The 21,929-nt window shown below is 39.2% G+C and overlaps 1 protein-coding gene and 1 long non-coding RNA gene across 3 annotated transcripts in view; both read right to left on the bottom strand.

Annotated features, from left to right (window-relative positions):
- LOC138265247 (fibrillin-2-like) overlaps positions 1 to 9,085 on the bottom strand; it is a 514,969-nt gene extending 505,884 nt beyond the window's left edge. For both annotated transcript variants that reach the window (XM_069212836.1, XM_069212838.1), the window contains exons 1-3: positions 9,021 to 9,085; positions 7,942 to 8,016; positions 7,048 to 7,122 (exon numbers count right to left, since the gene is read on the bottom strand). In XM_069212836.1, coding sequence (XP_069068937.1) covers positions 7,048 to 7,122; positions 7,942 to 8,016; positions 9,021 to 9,075 — 205 coding nt within the window. In that variant the 5' untranslated portion in view covers positions 9,076 to 9,085. The remainder of the gene's footprint in view (positions 1 to 7,047; positions 7,123 to 7,941; positions 8,017 to 9,020) is intronic.
- A 926-nt stretch (positions 9,086 to 10,011) lies between these two features.
- Positions 10,012 to 10,944, bottom strand: LOC138266541 (uncharacterized). Its single transcript, XR_011199536.1, has 2 exons — positions 10,896 to 10,944; positions 10,012 to 10,083 (listed from the first exon to the last, which is right to left on the bottom strand). It is a non-coding gene; the product is annotated as an uncharacterized lncRNA (long non-coding RNA).
- Positions 10,945 to 21,929: the final 10,985 nt, after the last annotated feature.

Here is a 21,929-nt window from a genome sequence, read left to right as displayed (position 1 = left end):
TATGGCAGGCACGGTAATTGGGAATTCAGATTCGGAGGTGGTCTTCAATCGTCATAATGAGGACATTACCCTTCCAGATATAAATTTGGAGGTGAACCCAAGACATCATCCGCTGAAGGAGAGTAGCTCCCTCAGAGCGCCACCAATTCTGTCCCAGGTAACCGGTCTAAAGCTATTTAGCAATACGCCAACAGAACACTCATCAGTAGACCTACAGCTGTCAGCTACTCCTAATTTGGATTTGCTTGGGAAGCCTTCTTGTAATCTCCCAGGCCAAAATGTGCAAGTCTTAGAGGCGCTCAAATGTTTGGAGAAAATCTTGTCCTCCATTCTAGCCCTCATTGCATAATTTGTAACCAATACGGACTATTCTCAAGATATTTTATCTTCGATTCTGAAAGTGCTGATGAACCCAAAGGAAAATGGGGTGAATTCAAACCAGGCCCTACAGCTATCAAAAAGAGAGGCTCGTGCAAAGCTGGGGGCTTCCACCCAGCGGGCGCAAGCCAACTCACCCAAATGTATCAGGGTAGGTGGCTCCAGCCAACCTCCATTAAAAAAAAGATCATGTATTGGAAGTTGGCAAACCCCATTTCAAGGTAATTTTGGGACCTACACAAGAAGCAGCTAAGCGTGGAAAGTCCCATCTTCTCAATTAAAAGCTTTTCTGACTTATGTTCAATGAATGATGCTGTAACGTGTTTACCAGTGAAAGCCCTGTTTTCTGGGCCAGAGGCCCTTACACCACCTTTAGGCCTAAAGACCAGGCTAAAATATGCCTGGGTGATACATCAGAATCTGCTTAGTCTAATGGTAAAGCCAAAGTGAAAAATCAGAGCATGAGAAAAACAAATGGAGAATTTTGAAAAAGCCCCAAAAAACACTGTGTGTTCAAGAAGCTAGGGAATCTATCCTAAAGGCTGAAACAATTAACTTGTCTATTCAGGATATTAATGCTCCTCAGAATAAGGGGTTATTCCTCAAAAATAGTTCCCTTATCCTCGTCTTCTCTGGACAGGGATGACACCGGTGCAATGGTGGCAACTTCATCATCAGCCAGTCCTCTATCTTCTTCCCTTAATCCAGTGGCTGAACCATTTGATTTGATGGCTAAAGACAAGTTAACATCAATACGGACTGACGAGAAAGATTACCTTCCCATTTTTCTTCTTGCAAATATTCTTACATTGGACTTTGTTGCTCTATTTGATTATGATCTGATTTGAACCATTCTTTATTATGTTGCTTTGCAGCCATTGAGTTTTGAAGTTAATCCGCAGCAGTGATAGTTCTCTCGTTACTTTGAGTCACACAAGGGCTGGATCAAAAGGAAGGGTTCTATTACCATCTAAAAATGTCAGGAATTTGGTCTTCCAAAATAGTGACTCCCTTCAATGTTGAGGGATTAATGTGTTTCCAGTTTGTGGGGGAAAATAAAACTCTTAACAATTGGTCTGTTAATTTGCGTAATGCCCAACATGAATCATGACCTTTGTCTTCAATCAAATTCTCAGCTGAAGACCCAAAACATTTGCAGATCTCTCTTGAGATTGATGGAAGATATGTGGCACATCTAAGTATTCAGGGCTCCAGACCTTCCCCAACTCAAGCAGATGAGGAGTGTCTAAAATGGAATTGGTTGGCAAGTGTACATAATGGTGTCCATATCTCAGACCCAGGTTTTAAACTCTTTAATTAGCAGCAAATTAAACATGGTTTCCTATAATGCGGCTGGAAGCAAGGCCATAGAGAAGGAGAGTAAACATCAGGTCATTTTGATTAGAGACTTAAATTGTAAAGTATCCAACCTTACAGTCAGTTTATTTTTGGAGATAGAAAAAGAGGAAGCACTGCATATTCCCCCACTACGTTTTCACCAAATATAAGAATGGATAAGAGAGGACAGGTACTCCTTGAGCAATTGAGAAAAAATTAATGTGTGATTGTAAATGGGAAATGTATCCTAGTCTCCCCTGTGCAGCATACCTGTAAATCTCAGAAGGGATACTCAATTATTGATTATCTTATTGATTCATACTTATCATTCTTGTAGCTGACTTGAAAATCTTATATTCCATGTCTACAGATCACAGATAACTAGTTCTCTATTTAGAAGCAAGTATGACTCCAGTAGGTTAATGGAAAATTGATGGTCCCAATTCAGAACTTAATAAACACTCAGGTAAGATCCAATGGGACCCTTGTAAGATCTCTTATTTGAAAGTGCTTCCGGAGAAGGCTGTTAATGATCTGGATTCCTTGAAAGCTGATGTTTTCCATTTTTCAAGCCAATTCATGAAGAAGATTACATAAAATGCCATTTTGAGGCATACTAAGGCTCCCTATAAATCAATATCTTTGCACATCCTTCTGTTGAACCAGGAAATACATCGGCTAATTAGAAAGCAGTGTGCTTCCTTTTCTAAGGAAGAAGATAGATACATATCTCTTCTGGTAAGGAAAAGAAGTCGCTTAAAGGCAAGCATAAAAAAAGAAGAGTTTATTTCATAGGCGGGAAGATTTAAGAGAAGCTGTATACAAAAATAATAATTTAGGATAATTTTGGGAGATAGTTGTGAATTGCTGTAGCTCTAAAGTAAGGTCCTTCCCCTCCTATATAGGAGCGGATAGTTGGGCCAGCTTCATACATTTTGTATTGAAGAGGTGCCGTTTGGCTGTGATTTTGCTACATCTAGTTATAATGCCCCTAACCTTGCAGATCGATTCTTCGACCCATGTCATGCGGTCTTCTCCCACAGTGGGCCCATATGAAGGGCCGATCTCAGTAGTAAAAAAAGAAGCAAAACTATGGGTTAGGCTATTATTTCCGGTTTTTGAATTCTGTTATGTTAATGCGACAGTGCCCTCTTCATGGACCAGAAGTATTATTGTTCCATTATACAAGAAGGGTAATCACAGCCCACCTGTAAACTAACGTCAAGTTGCCCTGTTAGACGCAGTAAATAAGGTCTACACTAGATGCTTAGTGGCCCAGCCTAATAGCTCAGCAGAAGTTAATAAGATTATCCAGTTAGAGTAAATAGGCTTTAGGAAAAATATGAGACCCTAGATAATATTGCAGCCCTGCAACTCTTCAATGAAAAATATGTGACCATCAGAGGTTGTCCAGTCTATGCTGTGTTTATCAACGTTTCCATGGCTTTTGACAAAGTTGACCATCCAATGCTGTGGAAGCAGTTGTTAGGCAAGCCTAGAACTCTATTGCAGTTAGTTGTCACCCTTTATTCTACAAAGTGGTGCCAAGTTCTGCTGGGGTTCAAACTGGGGCTATCTGAGAGGCTCCCGACACAAAATGGTTTGAAGCAGGGGTGCCTACTTGCTCCATTGTTGTTTTCCTTGTACATGTATGGGTTTGGGTAGCCTACTAGTGGTAAGATGTGGTGTACATCCTTGGTACTTGCACATTGGCTATGGTTATGAGCCACCCTGGCAGGATTTATATCGATTATGTCTGCCAATGCCATGCAGACAGTGACTCATGAGGGGACTTACTCCCATGTTTGAGTTTGTCTGACCACATTACACATTTGTTGAGTGACCAGGTCCTTCCATCAGCATCAGTATACCTTAGGTGTCAGCGCATTGCCATCAGTAATAGTCTGCCACTATGACAGAGGAAATTGGTGAGTCCTCAATCTGCTGCCTCATACTGTAGGTGTAGATGGCTGCAGGGGGCCAAGATATTACTGTACACATTGTTAATGGATTTGTTGGAATGCTACCTTGCAATGCAGGAATCGTATGGGTAAGGAGGACAGGGTATGTCTATGTAAAGGACCATGGTAGTGTGGCAAGTACTGTGCTACTGTGCATTGTATGACCCTTCATCAAGTCAAAGTGTGCCAAATGTTTCCATATCAGTAGGTTTTCACTGCATAGCTTCAGTTTGTCCTATGATTTCAGTCAGATGTGCATGTCAGTTCAAAAGCATGCAATAGCATGGCATTTCAGAAGATTATTAGGTTTTTATTCTGTGTGAATGAAGAGTAGGTATTCACCCATTGCACCCTTTCTTTCTCTCCAACCCTCCTTCCCTCTGTCTTTGTGTGCATCATCAGGTGAGGGAGAAGGTGCACCAGTGAGTGGGGAAGCTGCAGCCCATGGGACCCAGGAGGCTGAGACCAGCAGAGCTGAGGGAACCAGTGGGAAGGAGGGCGAGGGCAGTGCCATGGGGGAGACCAGATCAACAACATCCTCCTCGGATTCCTCCTCCGATGGATGCTCCCTGGTGGTGGCGGACACATCTGGGACCAGTCCAGGATTATCCTTGTCCACCACCCCCCTTACCAGGACCATCTTCCCTATAGCTCCCCACCCAGTTGCCTGTGCCCTCTCACCAGGAGGGTGGGTGTCTCCTTCACCGCAGACACCTCTGCCCCTGCCCCAGTCAGCCCTGCTGCTCTCAATAAGGAGGCTATTGACTTCCTGAGCTCCATATCTGTGGGACATTCAACCATTGGGAATGCCATCCAGGGACTGGCATCACAGATGGAACAGATGAATGCCTACCTGCAAAGTATTCACTGGCCTACAGAGATCCTTTCAGGCTCTGGCCTCTTCATTGACGGCAGCCAGTGTCCCTTCATCTTCCGTCCCCCCCGACTTACCTGTGCCCAATTCCACACCCCTCTCCCCACACCCATCCAAAGCACACAGACCCTCATTCTTCCACCTCAACAGACACGGTTCACAAAGACAAACACAGGCACCGCAAGTCACACCACCGCCATGCACACAGACAACTGACACATGCAGACACAACAACATCCACTCCCTACACTGACTCCCTCACCACCTCCTCCCTCACAGACACTACACCACTCAAACCTACAATCACCACATCAACACTCCCCGATCCAGCTACCAGTCCCCTCATGCTCACCATCACCACAATAGCAGACACACATACATCCACCACATACACCACATGCGCACTCACCACGACTACCAACACCCCCACATGCAGTACATCCACCTTACCTGCACACAACACCCCAAAAGACACTCACACATCCACCCTGGCATCTCCCTGCATCTCCCCCTCCTCTCAGTACACCTAAACATCAGCACGCACCCACCCAACGGACACCCAGAACACACATGACATCCACCCATGCACCAGCACCCAAGGCACATACACGTGCACACCTCTCAAGCACTCCCTTCTCCCTCCACTCCCAAATGTTTTTCCCATGACTGCCCTTGTGTTCCAAAAACAAGATTTCTGTATGTGTTTCCCTTCCCTCTCACTGACCCAGTCCATGCTATCCCCCAGACCCAGTCCTTCCACTTCCCAGTCCTCCCATGACCCCCCTTGTACTGCCCATGCCCCTACCACACCTATGACTTTGACCCCAACAAAAGCTAGGGACAGCCCTCCCAAACCCAAAATCAAGGACCCTCCACCTAAGTCGAAGCCTAAGGGCAACCCCCCCAACCCTAAACCAAAGGACCTCCCTCCCAGTCCCAAGCCCCCCCTTCCCCCCAATCACCGCTGCAGTGCCAGCTTGCCCCATTGATGCCCCTGCCATGTAAGGGCCATTTTGCAGTCAGGAGTCAAGTTGGGCGGAGAGACATTGCCCAGTGTGCCAGGGGCACTGAGAACTATTGGACTGGCCAGTAGGCCCATTTTGTATATATTTTTTTTCACATCTATTTATATATTTTAATATATCTGCACCACTTCACCATTGGTGTTGATGGTTACAAACTTATCCTGGCTTTCCTTCTACATGTATGTGTTGTACATGTGCAATTTGGTGTGTGTCTTCTGTGTATGCGATGTGTTTGTGTAGCAGCATGAGTTGTGTGGGTGAGTTGTGCTGAAACTTGTTGTGATGTGTTGTGTTGGTGTTATGTGGCATTGTGTGGTAGTGGTGTGTGTGTTGTGATGCATCTGCGATGTACTTTGTGTGTTGGGTGGACGTGGTGTGTGCTCACACACATTGTTTGGCAGTGGTATTGTTTATAATGGTTATGTGCTGTTGTTACGTGTTGCTGTCAGTATGTGTTTTCCTGTAGAGGTATGCGGTGTGCCTCTCTGACAATGCATTTGTGTGGTTACGATTGTGTTGTCGTTGTGTGACTCATTTTGTGTTGTGTGTAGATGTGTTTGACAGTGGCTCTGGTGTGTGTGTGCGGTGCGTTGTGTGTGTGCGGTGTGGTGTGTGTAAGGCACGTGTATGTTGGCTTTGATGTGTGTTGTTTGTGTGGGTGTGTGTATGTAGATGTGTTTGTGTGTTGGTAAGGGTGTATGTTTGGGTGTGTGTGTGGCCATGGTTAGCCGTGCCGGGGTTGTGTGTTGTCAATGGGTGTTTACTAATGGCCTCCCCCCCAGTGTGTGTGCAAGGTGGGTGTACTTTTGGTTGTTGTCTTCGTCGCCGTTGCGGGTTCTGGAGTAGTTGGCCAGCAGGAGCAGTGGGAAGAGTTCAAGTTCGGGTTCCATGGTGGCTGCGGATGTGTCTGTGTTCCTGAAGATGAGTGTCTCCTTTTATGTTGTTTGTTTCCGCCAGGCTTTTTGTGGCGATTTAACCGTCCCGGAAATCCTGGCGGTGTGCAGCCACGTAATATGGTTGGCAGAAACATGGTCCCCACCGGCCTGAAGATGCCTGCCACTGGCGATACTGGTGGTGTATTGGCTGTGTTCTGTTGGGAACACCGCCATGCTCATAATATGGTGGTCTTCTCTGCTGGGCCACGGGTGGTACTACCACCATCGTCAATGTGGTGGTCAATGGACCGCCAAACTCGTAATGAGGGTCTCAGTGTCTGTTTATGTTGTATACTCACATTGTATGTCCCACATCTACCAAATAATGAATTAGACTCTTGGTTTGAAAAATACAAGTATTCCAAAGTAACACAAAAAAAGAAATCAAGATATAATTAATAGATTAGAAGGAAACAGGAGGAATGGTGGAAACTAAAAGAAAGGCAAAAGAAAGGAAAAATAAAAGACACATGATAAAATAAACTGTGTTTGTGAGTCACTAGCATCAAAGAAAAATGATGAACCAAAAAGGATACCTGCAGTTGATGTTGATGTGCTTGTACTTTCAGATCTCACTGTGGTGGTTTCCATTGCAGTAGGCTTTATTGCCTCTTATTACAGGAGAAACAAATTAAGGTATTAACATTGAGAATGATATGATGCAGTAATCTAAATTTATATGAGTGATGTTTACAACACTGGGTACCAAAGTTAGGCCCTCAATGTGAGTCTCCCAATATAATTGCCCCTGTTTCAGAATTCCTTTTACTGTGGGTTCCAGCTCATTCAGAATGGTGAAATAATGGGAAAATATGTTTTTGGAGACTACCATGCAGGAGGGAACTCTCTAACAGTGGGAAATTACATATACTTTTCTCTGGTGTTCAATCTGAAGATTATCACCACTGTGCCTAGTGAGGTGCCTAGTGCGATTGACCAGAGGCGTTGATGACAAATTGAGAATTCTGAAGGCTGTGTCATTTCTGTTCCAAGTCCAATCGCAACTAACAGGACAGAAGTAATCAGGACTTTACTGTCGTTTTAGATTTAGGTGGAAGGATACTACAGTAAAAAAGGTAACAGATTCCCCATCTGCAGATTTATTGTCTGTTGATGTTTGCACAGTCAACATCAGCTTGACAAAATTTCTGCTGTGTTACAGTGGATGTCTCACATCCACCAAATTATTACATAGGTGCTTCGTTCAACTATAAATATGTTTAAATACCTAAAAGTCAAATATGAAATCAACAAACAAGAAGTATTCAAGAACTATTGAATACTAAGATATGACATTCAAATGAAGAAGGTGGTGGAATGAAAAAAATGGGAGCAAGGGAAAGGCAAAATGAAAGACACATGATAAAATGACTTGAGTTTGTGTGCAGCATTTGAAATGAGCAACAAGAAATATTTACAGAAAAAGATACCTGCAGTTGAAGTTGGGGTTCTTGTAGTTTCTGATTTTTCCGTGGTGGTTACTATAGAAGTAGGGTTTGTTGTTTCTTGTTATAAGAGAAAGAACACAATTAATACTGTGAATAAAATGAAGCAGTAATGTGAACTGCTATCAGTGATGACTAAAAGACTTAGGCCCAGATAACAAAGAAACTTGATGAACCAAAAAGGATACCTGCAGTTGATGATAATGTGCTTGTACTTTCAGATTTTACTGTGGTTACCATGGTAGTGGGTTTTGTTGTTTCTTGTTACAGGAAAAAAACATAAGACATTACTACCGAGAATGATCTAATGCAGTAATCTAAAATTGATATTAGTGATTTTTACAACACAGGGTGCTAAATGTAGACCCTCACTATGAGTGTGTCAATATAATTGATAACATTGTCCCTCTTCCAAAATTCCTTTTACTGTGGGTTCCCACTCATTCGGATTGGTAAAACAATTGGAAAATATGTTTGTGAAGAATAGAATGCATGAACACTCTTAGTGTGGCTATTTACATATGCTTCTCCCCAATATTCAATCTGAACATTATCACAGCTATATCTAGTGAGTTCTGTTGCTGGTGTTGTGATGACTAAACTCATAATTCATATGGCTATGCCATTTCTGTACCAAGTCCAATCATAACACAATTAACAGGTCACATGTTATTAGGATTTTAATGTGGATTCAGATTTAGGTGGAAGGATACTAGTCAAAAAGCAACCAATGCTCCATCCGCTCTTTCATTGTCTGTTGATATTTGCATAGTCAAGATCATCTGGGCAATATTTTTGGTGTGCCACAGTGGATAACTCTTATCCACCAAATTATTATTATTAAAGGTGCTTCATTCAACAATTAATATTTTTCAAAACTTGGAAGTAAAATATGAAATCAACAAACAAGAAATATTTAAGATATGACATTCAAACGAAGTGGGTGGTAAAATAAAAGAAACAGGAGAAAGGGAAAGGCCAAATGGAAGACACATGATAAAATCACTCGAGTTGGTGTGCAGCACTTAAAATGAGAAACAAAAAGTTTTAACAAAAAAAGATACCTGCAGTTGAAGTTGGGGTGCTTGTCATTTCTGATTTTTCTGTGGTGGTTACCATGGAAGTAGGTTTTGTTGTTTCTTGTTATAAGGGAAAAAATACAATACTGTGAATAAACGGAAGCAGTAATGTGATGGTGATGGTTAAAACACTTAGGCCCAGATTCTGAAACTTGTCACCTAACCCAGCACAGCAGCCAAAAGTGTATTTCCCTGTATTCCATCTGAAGAGTGACCCAGCTTGTAGTTAGTGAATCCTCAAGCTGGAGTGCAACACACAAATGTTATTCCTGCTAAATGGTCAATTCTCAAGGGCCAAGTAATTTGTGCCACATACCATTTGCAACTAACAGGTCGTTTGTAAAAAAGGATATTATGGTGAATTCAGATTTAAGAGGAAGCAGTCATCAGCCGCAAAACAACAGATGCTTCATATGAGTACTCAGGGCCTGACTAACAAAGGTAAACATACACTTTTGTGTAAGTTTTATAATTGTTTCCAATTCACAGAATAATTTTACTAGTAATCTCTTTATGAGCACCTATATTTTTATGTGCTGAGTCTCTGCACTATTGTGAAGTTTCCGCAGGCATAAAGATACTATTCCTAAAATTCCTTAGTGAACTGGAAAATATCAGAAGTTTAAACGAAAGTGTACAATTATATCTGTAAACCAGGGATTCAGTGTTCATTTATATTTGTATACCCATAGTCATCTGGATTGCGTAATAGCTTTTGTACATTGGATGTCCCCCATCTACCAAGTAATGAATCAGGCTCTTGGTTTGAAAAGCACATGTGTTTAAGCATTCAAACGTAAAATATAAAACAGAAATCGAGATATAATTAAAAGATTAAAAAGAAATAGAAAGAATGATTGAAATGAAAAGAAAGGCTAAAGAAAGGAGAAGTAAAAGACACATCATAAAATAAACTGTGCTTGTGAGAGACACTTAAAAACAGAAACGAAGAAACATGATGAACCAAAAAGGATACCTGCAGTTGATGATAATGTGCTTATACTTTCAGATGTCACTGTGGTTACCATGGTAGTAGGTTTTGTCATTTCTTGATACAGGAGAAAAAACATAAGGGATTACTACTGAGAATCATCTAATGCAGTAATCCAAAATTGATATTAGTGATTTATACAACCCTGGGTGCTAAATGTTTGCCCTCACTACAAGAGTGTCAATATAATTGATATAATTGTCCCTCTTCAAAAATTCTTTTTACTGTGGATTTCTACTCATTCAGATTGGTCAAATTATTGGAAAATGTGTTTGTGAAGAATAACATGCATGAACTCAGTGTGGCAATTTAAATATGCTTCTCCCCAATATTCAATCTGAAAATTATTACAGATATACCTAGTGAGTTCTATTGCTGGTGTTGTGATGACTAGACGTGTTGCTGACAAACTGATAATTCTTATGGCTATGCCAATTCTGTACCAAGTCCAATGACAACACAACTAACAGGTCACATGTAATAAGGATTTTACTGTGGATTCAGATTTAGGTGGAGGGATACTACGGTCAAAAAGCAACCAATGCTGCATCTGCTCTTTCATTGTCTGTTGATATATGCATAGTCAAGATCATCTGGACAGTATTTTGTCTGTGTTACAGAGGATGACTCATCTACCAAATTATTATTTACGTGCTTCATTCAACAATTAATATTTTTAAATACTTGGAAGTAAAATATGAAATCAACAAACAAGAAATATTTAAGATATGACTTTCAAACGAAGTGGGTGGTGAAATGAAAGAAACAGGGAAAAGGGAAAGGCAAAATGGAAGACACTTGATAAAAATACTTGTGTTTGTGTGCAGCAATTAAAATGAGCAACAAAAAGTTTGAACAAAAACAGATACCTGCAGTTGAAGTTGGGGTGCTTGTAGTTTCTGATTTTCCTGTGGTGGTTACCATGGAAGTAGGTTTTGTTGTTTCTTGTTAAAAGACAAAAAACACAATACATTAATACTATGAATAAACTGAAGCAGTAATGGGAACTATAAGTGATGGTTAAAACATTTAGGCCCAGATTCTGAAACTTGTCACCCAATCCAACACAGCAGCCAAAAGTTTACTTCCCTGTATTCCATCTGAAGAGTGACCCAGCTTTGAGTTAGTGAATCCTCAAGCTGGAGGGCAACAGACAAATGTTATTCCTGCTAAATGGTCAATTCTCAAGGGCCACGTAATTTGTGCTACATAGCTACATACCATTTGCAACTAACGGGTCGTTCATAAAAAAGGATTTTATGGTGAATTCAGATTTAAGAGGAAGCAATCTTTAGTAGCGGAACAACAGATGCTTCATATGAGTACTCAGGGCCTGACTAACAAAGGTAAACGTACACTTGCCAGTTTTTCTTGTTGTTATGTTTTTATTAGTTTGTTTGAATAAATGTTTATAGCTATCTATATGTATGTCTGTCCATATGTGTAAATAAGCTAAATTTTTTGAACATGTGATATGTGGGTATTTGTTTATTGTTGTTTGTGTTTTCAATGTGCACTATGGCCCTCATTCTGACCTTGGCGGGCGGCGGAGGCCGCCCGCCAAAGTCCCGCCGTCAGGTTACCGTTCCGCGGTCGAAAGACCGCGGCGGTAATTCTGACTTTCCCGCTGGGCTGGCGGGCGGTCGCCTTCAGACCGCCAGCCAGCCCAGCGGGAAAGAGGCTTCCACGATGAAGCCGGCTCGGAATCGAGCCAGCGGAGTGGAAGCTGTGCGACGGGTGCAGTTGCACCCGTCGCGTATTTCACTGTCTGCGCAGCAGACAGTGAAATACATGTAGGGGCCCTCTTACGGGGGCCCCTGCAATGCCCATGCCAGTGGCATGGGCACTGCAGGGGCCCCCAGGGGCCCCGAGACCCCCCCTACCGCCATCCGGATCTCGGCGGTCCGACCGCCGGGATCTGGATGGCAGTAGGGGGGGTCGGAATCCCCGCGGCGGTGCAGCAAGCTGCGCCGCCGCGGAGGATTCAATGGGGCCGCGGTACACTGGCGGGACCCCGCCAGTGGTGCCGGTCCGACCGCGGCTTTACCGCCGCGGTCGGAATCCCCATTGGAGCACCGCCGGCCTGTCGGCGGTGCTCCCGCGGTCCTCCGCCCTGGCGGTCAAAGACCGCCAGGGTCAGAATGACCACCTATATGTGTTATATTACAGCCCTGAAGAAATCCTATGTTGGAGGACGAAACGCGTTGGCTGTTGTTACCATAATTGTATACATCATTGAGAAAAAGAGGAAGAAAATAAAGAGAAGATTTTTCACACTTTTAATTCAAAAGAATAGGACTTTTTAATTCAGGATCTGTTTATTTAAAAAAGTGTTGCACCACCATTACTCTTTATGAATGTGTTTTTTCCCCCCTTTTTTTTTTTTTTACAAAAGGTGTACACCCTAGCAGCAGGTGTTTGGTTTAGGTTCACACAGAGAAAAATACAAAACTTGTTTTGGATTTAGTTGGAGATATATTGGGATAGGTGCGCGATCTATGAGCTTGCTGCGTTTTTGGTTTGGAAGATTAAACGTACACTTTTGTGTAAGTTTTATGTTTCTTTCCAATTCCCAGAATAATTTTACTGGTAAGCTCTTTATGTGCACCTATCTTTTTATGTGCTGATTCTTTCCACTATTGTGGAGTCTCCGCAGGCATAAAGATACTACTCCTAAAATTCCTTTGTGAAATGGAAAAAATCAGAAGCCTATACGAAAGTGTACCATTACATCTGTAAACGAGGTATTCAGTGTTCATTTATATTTGTATACCCATAGTCATCTGGATTGCATAATTGCCTTTTTACATTGGATGCCCCACATCTACCAAGTAATGAATCAGGCTATTGGTTTGAAAAGTACATGCTTTTAAGCTTTCAAAAGTAAAATATAAAACAGAAATCAAGATATAATTAAAAGATGAAAAAGAAATAGAATGGTTTAAATAAAAGAAAGGCTAAAGAAAGGAGAAATAAAAGACACATAATAAAATAAACTGTGCTTGTGAGCGACACTGAAAAACAGAAACAAAGAAACACGATGAACTAAAGAGGATACCTGCAGTTGATGATAATGTGCTTGTACTTTCAGATGTCACTGTGGTTACCAAGGTAGTAGGTTTTGTCGTTTCTTGTTACAGGAGAAAAAACAAAAGACATTACTACCGAGAATGATCTAATCCAGAAATCCAAAATTGATATCGGTGATTTTCACAACACTGGGTACTAAATCTTAGCCCTCACTATGAGTGTGTCAATATAATTGATATAATTGACCCTCTTCCAGAATTCTTTTTATTGAGCGTTCCTACTCATTCGGATTGGTAAAATTATTGGAAAATATGTTTGTGAAGAATAACATGCATGAACACTCTTAATGTGGCAATTTACATATGCTTCTCCACAATATTCAATCTGAAGAATATTACAGCTATACCTAGTGAGTTCTATTGCTGGTGTTGTGATGACTAGACATGTTGCCGACAAACTGATAATTCTTTTGCTATGCCATTTCTGTACCAAGTGCAATCACAACAAAACTAACAGGTCACATGTAATAAGGATTTTACTGTGGATTCAGATTTAGGTGGAAGGATACTACGGTCAAAAAGTAACCAATGCTCCATCTGCTCTTTCATTGTCTGTTGATATTTGCATAGTCAAGAACATCTGGACAATAGTTTTGCTGTGTTACAGAGGATGACTCTCATCCACCAAATTATTATTTAGGTGCTTCATTCAACAATTAATATTTTGAAATACTTGGAAGTAAAATATGAAATCAACAAACAAGAAATATTTAAGATATGACTTTCAAATGAAGTGGGTGGTGAAATGAAAGAAACAGGGGAAAGGGAAAGGCAAAATGGAAGACACTTGATAAAAATACTTGTGTTTGTGTGCAGCAATTAAAATGAGCAACAGAAAGGTTTTACAAAAACAGATACCTGCAGTTGAAGTTGGTGTGCTTGTAGTTTCTGATGTTTCCGTGGTGGTTACCATGGAAGTAGGTTTTGTTGTTTCTTGTTATAAGACAAAAAACACAATACATTAATACTGTGAATGAACTGAAGCAGTAATGTGAATTGCGATCAGTGATGGTTAAAACACTTAGGCCCAGATTCTGAAACTTGTCACCCAACCCAGCACAGCAGCCAAAAGTTTATTTCCCTGTATTTAATCTGAAGAGTGACCCAGCTTGTAGTTACTGAATCCTCAAGCTGGAGTGCAACAGACAAATGTTATTCCTGCTAAATGGTGCATTCTCAAGGGACACGTAATTTGTGCTACATACCATTTGCAACTAACGGGTCATTCATAAAAAAGGATTTTTTTGTGAATTCAGATTTAAGAGCAAGCAGTCTTCAGTTGCAAAACAACAGATGCTTCATATGAGTACTCAGGGCCTGACTAACAAAGGTAAACGTACACTTTTGTGTAAGTTTTATGTTTCTTTCTAATTCACAGAATAATTTTCATAGTAAGCTCTGTATTAGCACCTATCTTTTTATATGCGGAGTCTCTCCACTATTGTGGAGTCTCCGCAGGCATAAAGATACAACTCCTAAAATTCCTTTGTGAAATGGAAAAAAATCAGAAGCCTATATGAAAGTGTACCATTACATCTGTAAATGAGGGATTCAGTGTTCATTTATATTTGTATACCCATAGTCATCTGGATTGCATAATTGCCTTTTTCCATTGGATGCTCCACATCAACCAAGTAATGAATCAGGCTCTTGGTATGGGAAGTACATGTTTTTAAGCATTCAAAAGTAAAATATAAAACAGAAATCTAGATATAATAAAAAAATTACAAAGAAATAGAAAGAATGATTGAAATGAAAAGAAAGGCTAAAGAAAGGAGAAATAAAAGACACATAATAAAATAAACTGTGCTTGTGAGCAACAATGAAAAACAGAATCAAAGAAACATGATGAACCAAAGATGATACCTGCAGTTGATGATAATGTGCTTGTACTTTCAGATGTCACTGTGGTTACCAAGGTAGTAGGTTTTGTCGTTTCTTGTTATAGGAGAAAAAACAAAAGACATTACTACCAAGAATGATCTAATAAAGTAATCCAAAATTGATATTAGTGACTTTTACAACACTGGGTGCTAAATGTTTGCCCTCATTATAAATGTGTCTATATAATTGATATAATTGTCCCTCTTCCAAAATTATTTTTACTGTGCGTTCATACTCATTCGGATTGGTAAAATTATTGGAAAATATGTTTGTGAAGATTAACATGCATGAACACTCTTAGAGTGGCAATTTACATATGCTTCTCCACAATATTCAATCTGAAGACTATTACAGCTATACCTAGTGAGTTCTATTGCTGGTGTGGTGATGACTAGACATGTTGCAGACAATCTGATAATTCTTATGGCTATGCCAATTCTGTACCAAGTCCAATGACAACACAACTAACAGGTCACATGTAATAAGGATTTTACTGTGGATTCAGATTTAGGTGGAAGGATACTACGGTCAAAAAGCAACAGATGCTCCATCTGCTATTTCATTGTTGATATTTTCATAGTCAAGATCATCTGGAGAGTATTTTTGCTGTGTTACAGAGGATGACTCTCATCCACCAAATTATTATTTAGGTGCTTCATTCAACAAGTAATATTTTTAAATACTTGGGAGTGAAATATGAAATTAACTAACAAGAAATATTAAAGATTTGACTTTCAAACGAAGTGGGTGGTGAAATGAAAGAAACAGGAGAAAGGGAAAGGCAAAATGGAAGACACTTGATAAAAATACTTGTGTTTGTGTGCAGCAATTAAAATGAGCAACAAAAAGTTTTAACAAAAACAGATACCTGCAGTTGAAGTTTGTGTGCTTGTAGTTTCTGATGTTTCCGTTGTAGTTACTATGGAAGTAGGGTTTGTTGTTTATTGTTATAAGACAAAAAACACAATACATTAATACTGTGAATAAACTGAAGAAGTAAAGTGAACTGCTATCAGTGATGGTTAAAACACTTAGGCCCAGATTCTGAAACTTGTCACCTAACCCAGCACAGCGGGCAAAAGTTTATTTCCCTGTATTTAATCTGAAAAGTGACCCAGCTTGTAGTTAGTGAATCCTCAAGCTGGAGTGCAACAGACAAATGTTATTCCTGCTAAATGGTCAATTCTCAAGGGCCACGTAATTTGTGCTACATACCATTTGCAACTAACAGATCATTAATAAAAAAGGATTTTTGGGTGAATTCAGATTTCAGAGCAAGCAGTCTTCAGTTGCAAAACAACAGATGCTTCATATGAGTACTCAGAGCCTGACTAACAAAGGTAAACGTGCACTTTTGGGTAAGTTTTATGTTTCTTTTCAATTCACAGAATAATTTTCATAGTAAGCTCTTTATTAGCAACTATCTTTTTATATGCTGAGTCTCTCCACTACTGTGGAGTCTCCGCAGGCGTAAAGATACAACTCCTAAAATTCCTTTGTGAAATGGAAAAAATCAGAAGCCTATACGAAAGTGTACAATTACTTCTGTAAAGGAGGGATTCAGTGTTCATTTATATTTGTATACCCATAGTCATCTGGATTGCATAATTGCCTTCTTCCATTGGATGCCCCACATCTACCAAGTAATGAATCAGGCTCTTGGTTTGAGAAGTACATGTTTTTAAGCATTCAAAAGTAAAATATAAAACAGAAATCGAGATATAATTAAACGATTAAAAAGAAATAGAAAGAATGATTGAAATGAAAAGAAAGGCTAAAGAAAGGAGAAATAAAAGACACATAATAAAATAAACTGTGCTTGTGAGCGACAATGAAAAACAGAAACAAAGAAACATGATGAACCAAAGAAGATACCTGCAGTTGATGATAATGTGCTTGTACTTTCAGATGTCACTGTGGTTACCAAGGTAGTAGATTCTGTCGTTTCTTGTTACAGGAGAAAAAAAAAAAAGCCATTACTACAGAGAATGATCTAATGCAGTAATCCAAAATTGATATCAGTGATTTTTACAACAGTGGGTGCTAAACGTTTGCGCTCATTATGAATGTGTCAATATAATTGATATAATTGTCCCCCTTCCAAAATTCTTTTTACTGTGCGTTCATACTCATTCGGATTGGTAAAATTATTGGAAAATATGTTTGTGAAGAATAACATGCATGAACACTCTTAGTGTGGCAATTTACATATACTTCTCCACAATATTGAATCTGAAGACTATTACAGCTATGCCTAGTGAGTTCTATTGCTGGTGTTGTGATGACTAGACATGTTGCCGACAAACTGATAATTCTTATGGCTATGCCAATTCTGTACCAAGTCCAATGACAACACAACTAACAGGTCACATGTAATAAGGATTTTACTGTGGATTCAGATTTAGGTGGAAGGATATTACGGTCAAAAAGCAACCGATGCTCCATCTGCTCTTTCATTGTTGATACTTCCATAGTCAAGATCATCTGGACAGTATTTTTGCTGTGTTACAGAGGATGACTCTCATCCACCAAATTATTATTTAGGTGCTTCATTCAACAAGTAATATTTTTAAATACTTGAAAGTAAAATATGAAATCAACAAACAAGAAATATTAAGGATATGACTTTCAAACGAAGTGGGTGGTGAAATGAAAGAAACAGGAGAAAGGGAAAGGCAAAATGGAAGTCACTTGATAAAAATACTTGTGTTTGTGTGCAGCAATTAAAATAAGCAACAGAAAGTTTTAACAAAAACAGATACCTGCAGTTGAAGTTGGTGTGCTTGTAGTTTCTGATGTTTCCGTGGTGGTTACCATGGAAGTAGGTTTTGTTGTTTCTTGTTATAAGACAAAAAACACAATACATTAATACTGTGAATAAACTGAAGCAGTACTGTGAACTGCTATCAGTGATGGCTAAAACACTTAGGCCCAGATTCTGAAACTTGTCACCCAACCCAGCACAGCAGCCAAAGGTTTATTTCCCTGTATTTAATCTGAAGAGTGTCCAAGCTTGTAGTTAGTGAATCCTCATGCTGGAGTGCAACAGACAAATGTTATTCCTGCCAAATGGTCAATTATCAAGGGCCATGCAATTTGTGCTACATACCATTTGCAACTAACGGGTCATTCATAAAAAAGGATTTTTGGGTGAATTCAGATTTCAGAGCAAGCAGTCTTCAGTCGCAAAACAACAGATGCTTCATATGAGTACTCAGAGCTTGACTAACAAAGGTAAACGTACACTTTTGTGTACGTTTTATGTTTCTTCCAATTCACAGAATAATTTTCATAGTAAGCTCTTTATTAGCACCTATCTTTTTATATGCTGAGTCTCTCCACTATTGTGGAGTCTCCGCAGGCGTAAAGATACAACTCCTAAAATTCCTTTGTGAAATGGAAAAAATCAGAAGCCTATACGAAAGTGTACAATTACATCTGTAAAGGAGGGATTCAGTGTTCATTTATATTTGTATACCCATAGTCATCTGGATTGCATAATTGCCTTTTTCCATTGGATGCCCCACATCTACCAAGTAATGAATCAGGCTCTTGGTTTGAGAAGTACATGTTTTTAAGCATTCAAAAGTAAAATATAAAACAGAAATCGAGATATAATTAAACGATTAAAAAGAAATAGAAAGAATGACTGAAATGAAAAGAAAGGCTAAAGAAAGGAGAAATAAAAGACACATAATAAAATAAAATGTGCTTGTGAGCGACAATGAAAAACAGAAACAAAGAAACATGATGAACCAAAGAAGATACCTGCAGTTGATGATAATGTGCTTGTACTTTCAGATGTCACTGTGGTTACCAAGGTAGTAGGTTCTGTCGTTTCTTGTTACAGGAGAAAAAACAAAAGCCATTGCTACCGAGAATGATATAATGCAGTAATCCAAAATTGATATCAGTGATTTTTACAACAGTGGGTGCTAAACGTTTGTGCTCATTATGAATGTGTCAATATAATTGATATAATTGTCCCCCTTCCACAATTCTTTTTACTGTGCGTTCATACTCATTCGGATTGGTAAAATTATTGGAAAATATGTTTGTGAAGAATAACATGCATGAATACTCTTAGTGTGTCAATTTACATATGCTTCTCCACAATATTCAATCTGAAGACTATTACAGCTATACCTAGTGAGTTATATTGCTGGTGTTGTGATGACTAGACATGTTGCCGACAAACTGATAATTCTTATGGCTATGCCAATTCTGTACCAAGTCCAATGACAACACAACTAACAGGTCACATGTAATAAGGATTTTACTGTGGATTCAGATTTAGGTGGAAGGATATTACGGTCAAAAAGCAACCGATGCTCCATCTGCTCTTTCGTTGTTGATACTTGCATAGTCAAGATCATCTGGACAGTATTTTTGCTGTGTTACAGAGTATGACTCTCATCCACCAAATTATTATTTAGGTGCTTCATTCAACAAGTAATATTTTTAAATACTTGGAACTAAAATATGAAATCAGCAATCAAGAAATATTAAGGATATGACTTTCAAACGAAGTGGGTGGTGAAATGAAAGAAACAGGAGAAAGGGAAATGCAAAATGGAAGACGCTTGATAAAAATACTTGTGTTTGTGTGCAGCAATTAAAATGAGCAACAAAAAGTTTTAACAAAAACAGATACCTGCAGTTGAAGTTGGTGTGCTTGTAGTTTCTGATGTTTCCGTGGTGGTTACCATGGAAGTAGGGTTTGTTGTTTCTTGTTATAAGACAAAAAACACAATACATTAATACTGTGAATAAACCGAAGCAGTAATGTGAACTGCTATCAGTGATGGTTAAAACACTTAGGCCCAGATTCTGAAACTTGTCACCCAACCCAGCACAGCAGGCAAAAGTTTATTTCCCTGTATTTAATCTGAAGAGTGACCTAGCTTGTAGTTAGTGAATCCTCAAGCTGGAGTGCAACAGACAAATGTTATTCCTGCTAAATGGTCAATTCTCAAGGGCCACGTAATTTGTGCTACTTACCATTTGCAACTAACGGGTCATTCATAAAAAATGATTTTTTGGTGAATTCAGATTTAAGAGCAAGCAGTCTTCAGTTGCAAAACAACAGATGCTTCATATGAGTACGCAGGGCCTGACTAACAAACGTAAACGTACACTTTTGTGTACGTTTTATGTTTCTTTCCAATTCACAGAATAATTTTCATAGTAAGCTCTTTATTAGCACCTATCTTTTTATATGCTGAGTCTCTCCACTATTGTGGAGTCTCCGCAGGCGTAAAGATACAACTCCTAAAATTCCTTTGTGAAATGGAAAAAATCAGAAGCCTATACGAAAGTGTACAATTACTTCTGTAAAGGAGGGATTCAGTGTTCATTTATATTTGTATACCCATAGTCATCTGGATTGCATAATTGCCTTTTTCCATTGGATGCCCCACATCTACCAAGTAATGAATCAGGCTCTTGGTTTGAGAAGTACATGTTTTTAAGCATTCAAAAGTAAAATATAAAACATAAATCGAGATATAATTAAACGATTAAAAAGAAATAGAAAGAATGATTGAAATGAAAAGAAAGGCTAAAGAAAGGAGAAATAAAAGACACATAATAAAATAAACTGTGCTTGTGAGCGACAATGAAAAACAGAAACAAAGAAACATGATGAACCAAAGAAGATACCTGCAGTTGATGATAATGTGCTTGTACTTTCAGATGTCACTGTGGTTACCAAGGTAGTAGATTCTGTTGTTTCTTGTTACAGGAGAAAAAAAAAAAAGCCATTACTACAGAGAATGATCTAATGCAGTAATCCAAAATTGATATCAGTGATTTTTACAACAGTGGGTGCTAAACGTTTGCGCTCATTATGAATGTGTCAATATAATTGATATAATTGTCCCCCTTCCAAAATTCTTTTTACTGTGCGTTCATACTCATTCGGATTGGTAAAATTATTGGAAAATATGTTTGTGAAGAATAACATGCATGAACACTCTTAGTGTGGCAATTTACATATGCTTCTCCACAATATTCAATCTGAAGACTATTACAGCTATACCTAGTGAGTTCTATTGCTGGTGTTGTGATGACTAGACATGTTGCCGACAAACTGATAATTCTTATGGCTATGCCAATTCTGTACCAAGTCCAATGACAACACAACTAACAGGTCACATGTAATAAGGATTTTACTGTGGATTCAGATTTAGGTGGAAGGATATTACGGTCAAAAAGCAACCGATGCTCCATCTGCTCTTTCATTGTTGATACTTGCATAGTCAAGATCATCTGGACAGTATTTTTGCTGTGTTACAGAGGATGACTCTCATCCACCAAATTATTATTTAGGTGCTTCATTCAACAAGTAATATTTTTAAATTCTTGAAAGTAAAATATGAAATCAACAAACAAGAAATATTAAGGATATGACTTTCAAACGAAGTGGGTGGTGAAATGAAAGAAACAGGAGAAAGGGAAAGGCAAAATGGAAGTCACTTGATAAAAATACTTGTGTTTGTGTGCAGCAATTAAAATAAGCAACAGAAAGTTTTAACAAAAACAGATACCTGCAGTTGAAGTTGGTGTGCTTGTAGTTTCTGATGTTTCCGTGGTGGTTACCATGGAAGTAGGTTTTGTTGTTTCTTGTTATAAGACAAAAAACACAATACATTAATACTGTGAATAAACTGAAGCAGTAATGTGAACTTCTATCAGTGATGGCTAAAACACTTAGGCCCAGATTCTGAAACTTGTCACCCAACCCAGCACAGCAGCCAAAGGTTTATTTCCCTGTATTTAATCTGAAGAGTGTCCAAGCTTGTAGTTAGTGAATCCTCATGCTGGAGTGCAACAGACAAATGTTATTCCTGCCAAATGGTCAATTATCAAGGGCCATGTAATTTGTGCTACATACCATTTGCAACTAAAGGGTCATTCATAAAAAAGGAT

Source organism: Pleurodeles waltl, chromosome 11, assembly GCF_031143425.1.
Source record: "Pleurodeles waltl isolate 20211129_DDA chromosome 11, aPleWal1.hap1.20221129, whole genome shotgun sequence".
In the NCBI taxonomy this organism is placed as follows: domain Eukaryota; kingdom Metazoa; phylum Chordata; class Amphibia; order Caudata; family Salamandridae; genus Pleurodeles; species Pleurodeles waltl.
This window is presented reverse-complemented; position numbering and strand designations above follow the sequence as displayed.